We start from the raw sequence: 3262 nt of genomic DNA, 5'->3' as shown, positions 1-3262 counted from the left end.
GGGTGTCCAACCCATGGCCAGCGGGTCACATGCGGCCCACGGTGGCTATGAATGTGGCCCAGCACAAAAATTTACTTAAAACCATTTTGTTTTTGCTCATCATTTTTACTAATGTTTGTGTATTTAATGTGTGGCCCAGGACAACTCTTCTTCTTCCAGTGTGGCCCAGAGACACCAAACGGTTGGACATCTGGGTTTTGGTGAAAGAGATTGGTCTAAAACCTGACCTCACTTTCATATAATTTCATGTCAGCACCAATGCACACCCCAAGCAGACCCTGTCTAACTAGTGAGCTGCTCAGACACAAAGACACTCTAATTACCATCTGCAAGCTGGGCTGACAAAGATTTCAAGTGTTTTCATGTTTATGGAGATCAGAGAAATGTGTACTGTGCATCTTTCCCACAGACAGCAAGTATAAAATAAAAGCAAACAAGAAACATAACACATTTATTGAAAACAGATATTTTAGTTAAGTTAAAATCCTATTATCAGGATGGCTGCAATTCCAGACACTCCAGCACGAAGTGTAGATATGTCAATAGCCACATCTGGATGATGAACAGGCCATTGAATCTTATAAAACTAAAACACCAACTAACCGGTTTTCAGTCCCTCAGAGTGAGTGAACAGTATGTTACGAACTTCACCACGGTTTACAATGGCAAAGTGTGCAGCTTCTCCATTTGGAGGGTCACATTTTCTACTCGGTTTCCTTCACTTACAAAGGCGAGCTGGCATGGCTGGGGGAGGGGCAGAGGGAGGAAATCAACTCCGTCTACCCGGGGAATTGCAGCTGTTATTGCAAATGGCCCTGGAGAGCCCATTATAAGCTGCTGTGTGAGGCTGGGTGTCCCTGGAGTGCCCGTCACGTGGCGTCTCCCCAGCCCCCCGACAGGGCCCCCAGGAGCACCAGCACCACCCTCTTGGGTAAAACAGCAGAGCTGAGGGGGAGAGGAGGGACCCGAGGCCACGTCTTTGGACTGTTTCCATGAAAGCCCAGAGTGCGGCGGCCGCTGGAGGTGCCGGCGCCCAGCACACCCCCGCCTCCCTGCACCGCGGCGGGTGGCTGTGTGCTTGTCCTCAGGAGACTCCAGCACTGCACCGCCCACCTCCATCCCCACCCTAGACACACCGCGGCTTTCCCCTCCACTGGGGGAACCGCAGCCAGTTACAAAGCAGGGACAGAGAAAAGGTCCTTTCATGGTACCGTGGGTTTTAAGAATCAGCACCCCAAAAGACACAAAATAGTTTTTTTTTTAAGTGTTGTAAATTTTCAAGAGTGGTAGTTTGAGGTACTCCCTGAAATGATCATCTACTCATGTTCCCCTCCCCCCAAAGTGAGTCAGGAACCAACCCTGAAAACGTAAAACAAGTAACTGGGCTCATCCTCGTCCTTAGGGAGCATGGCGATCCCGAGAAGCACGAACTGTGGCCACATGGTCGCCGGGCTGGAGGCCCGGGGAGGCTGCGGGGTGCCTCCGAGAATGGTCACGCCAAATAAGGAGTCCTATTGACTGTGAGCTGGGGGTGCGCTCTGTAATATGCCTTACATAGGGCCAACTGAGTCCTGTTTTTCAACATCAGGGCCCTTGACCTCAGTTCCCCGCGAAAACATCGGCAATGTTTCGATTCCTTGTCCTTAGCTTATTTTCCCGCTTCGGAAGTGTGAGTTCATCAGTCTGAGTAAAGATGCAGCCCTCTGGAGAATCCCCTGGTCCTCCCGGCGCAGGCTGGCGCAGCGAACACTCCTGGGGCATTAGCTGCCCGGCACAGGAACGCCGTCGCCAGTTCTGAGCGGCGCGCTTCCTCCGGGGTCGCTGCAGACGGCGCGAGGGCTGGGGGGCGACGCAGTCTCCTGGGCTGCGGCCGTGGGAGGCGTCGGGAGCGGGCGTTGGGGAACACCTCGGTGTGGCTGCGGCCGTGGCGATTTTAGCCTCCGCACGGCCTCCTTGATGAGGTTCCCCGAGAGCACCAGCTGCTGTAGGAGCCGATGCGGGTCGTCGTCGTCGTCCTCAACGCCGTGGACTTCCGTCCGGAGCCCACGTCGGTGCTGCAGGCGGCGGGCGGCGGCGGCCCCCCGCAGCCATCCCCGTCGGCACGGCCCGGACAGCTGCTTTGGGGCACCTCGCTTGTCGTCTCCTGAAGGCCCATGTAGGCTGGACTGAGGGGGCAATGGGGACAGGGTGCTGTGACCTGCAGCGAGCTCTGTCACGAAATACGGCGCAGCACGGCCTCTCACGCGGCCGCGGTCCCCGAGGGCGCAGCGGAGGGCCCCCGGGGGTGCTGTGCCCACCGCCTCCGCCGGCGCAGGCGGGAGAAGCAGCGGCAGACCGGGGGGCCCGGCCTTGTCTGCCCACACTGCCGCCGGGGGCGGCAACGGCGGCCCCGGGGACATGCACAGGGTGGCAGGGCTGTCCTGCGCTGCGTTCAGCTGCAGCGACTCGCCGATCTGGGTCACCAGCTGGTCCACCTCGCTCGAGCTGCCCAGCTTCGTAGACTGCTCGAGCAGGAGGAAACTGCCTTCCTCCTCCTCTTCGTCCGCCTCCGCTTCCTCGCCGGCTTCCTCTTCTTCCTCCCTTCGGCACGGCATGTCCCCCAGCCTGGGCACTGGAAGCTTCGCGGGCGTTGCTGGCAGTTCTGTGGGCCGCGACGGAGCGGGGTGCGGAGCGGGGTGCGGAGCGGAGGCCAGGGCTGGGCTGGGGCTGGCGCCGGGGCTGGGGCTGGGGCAGACACGGAAGCCTGAGACCGCCAGGCACTTGTGCCGCGCGCTGCAGCAGTAATAGCCGGAATCCTACCGGCTCGGTTGATTTGTAAACAATGGGTGACGTTGCAGCTGGACCCAACCACTGTGCCGGGGCCGGGGTGCACGGTACCATTGGGGGGCGGGGCGCCCCTGGGCACGGGTCCCACGTGGAGCCTTGCTCCCTCAGAGCTGCACAGTCTTAAATACTGTCTGCGAGGGTGCAATGGGGAGCTGCTCCTCGCTCTTTTAGGCGGGAGTGATTGGAATTTCTGGCCGATGGACACCTGCGTGGACTCTGTTGGTTTCTTCCACACACAACACCTACAACTTACACTCACACGCCCACCCACTCTCCTCCTCTAAGCCTGTCAACTCATATGGTTCTGTCATTTGCGCTTTTGAGGTCGCGGGTGCCCGCGTCTGGGCAGTCACAACGGGGAGAGTGAGGCGAGGATGGAGAGGATAAGGACTGAGGATAGGCATTTGTCTGGCATTTGACATGGACTACGCGGTGG

At 58.6% G+C, this 3262-nt stretch overlaps 1 protein-coding gene across 1 annotated transcript; it reads right to left on the bottom strand.

The window, feature by feature from the left end:
- Positions 1-426: 426 nt before the first annotated feature.
- Positions 427-3262, bottom strand: FRAT1 (FRAT regulator of WNT signaling pathway 1). The gene has a single exon (XM_036027098.1). The coding sequence runs from the start codon at positions 2592-2594 to the stop codon at positions 1761-1763; it is 834 nt and encodes a 277-aa protein (XP_035882991.1). The 5' UTR covers positions 2595-3262; the 3' UTR covers positions 427-1760.

The sequence above is a fragment of the Phyllostomus discolor genome, chromosome 5 (assembly GCF_004126475.2).
Source record: "Phyllostomus discolor isolate MPI-MPIP mPhyDis1 chromosome 5, mPhyDis1.pri.v3, whole genome shotgun sequence".
In the NCBI taxonomy this organism is placed as follows: Eukaryota; Metazoa; Chordata; class Mammalia; order Chiroptera; family Phyllostomidae; genus Phyllostomus; species Phyllostomus discolor.
The sequence above is the reverse complement of the archived record's forward strand: the minus strand, read 5'-3'. Positions and strand labels throughout refer to the sequence as shown.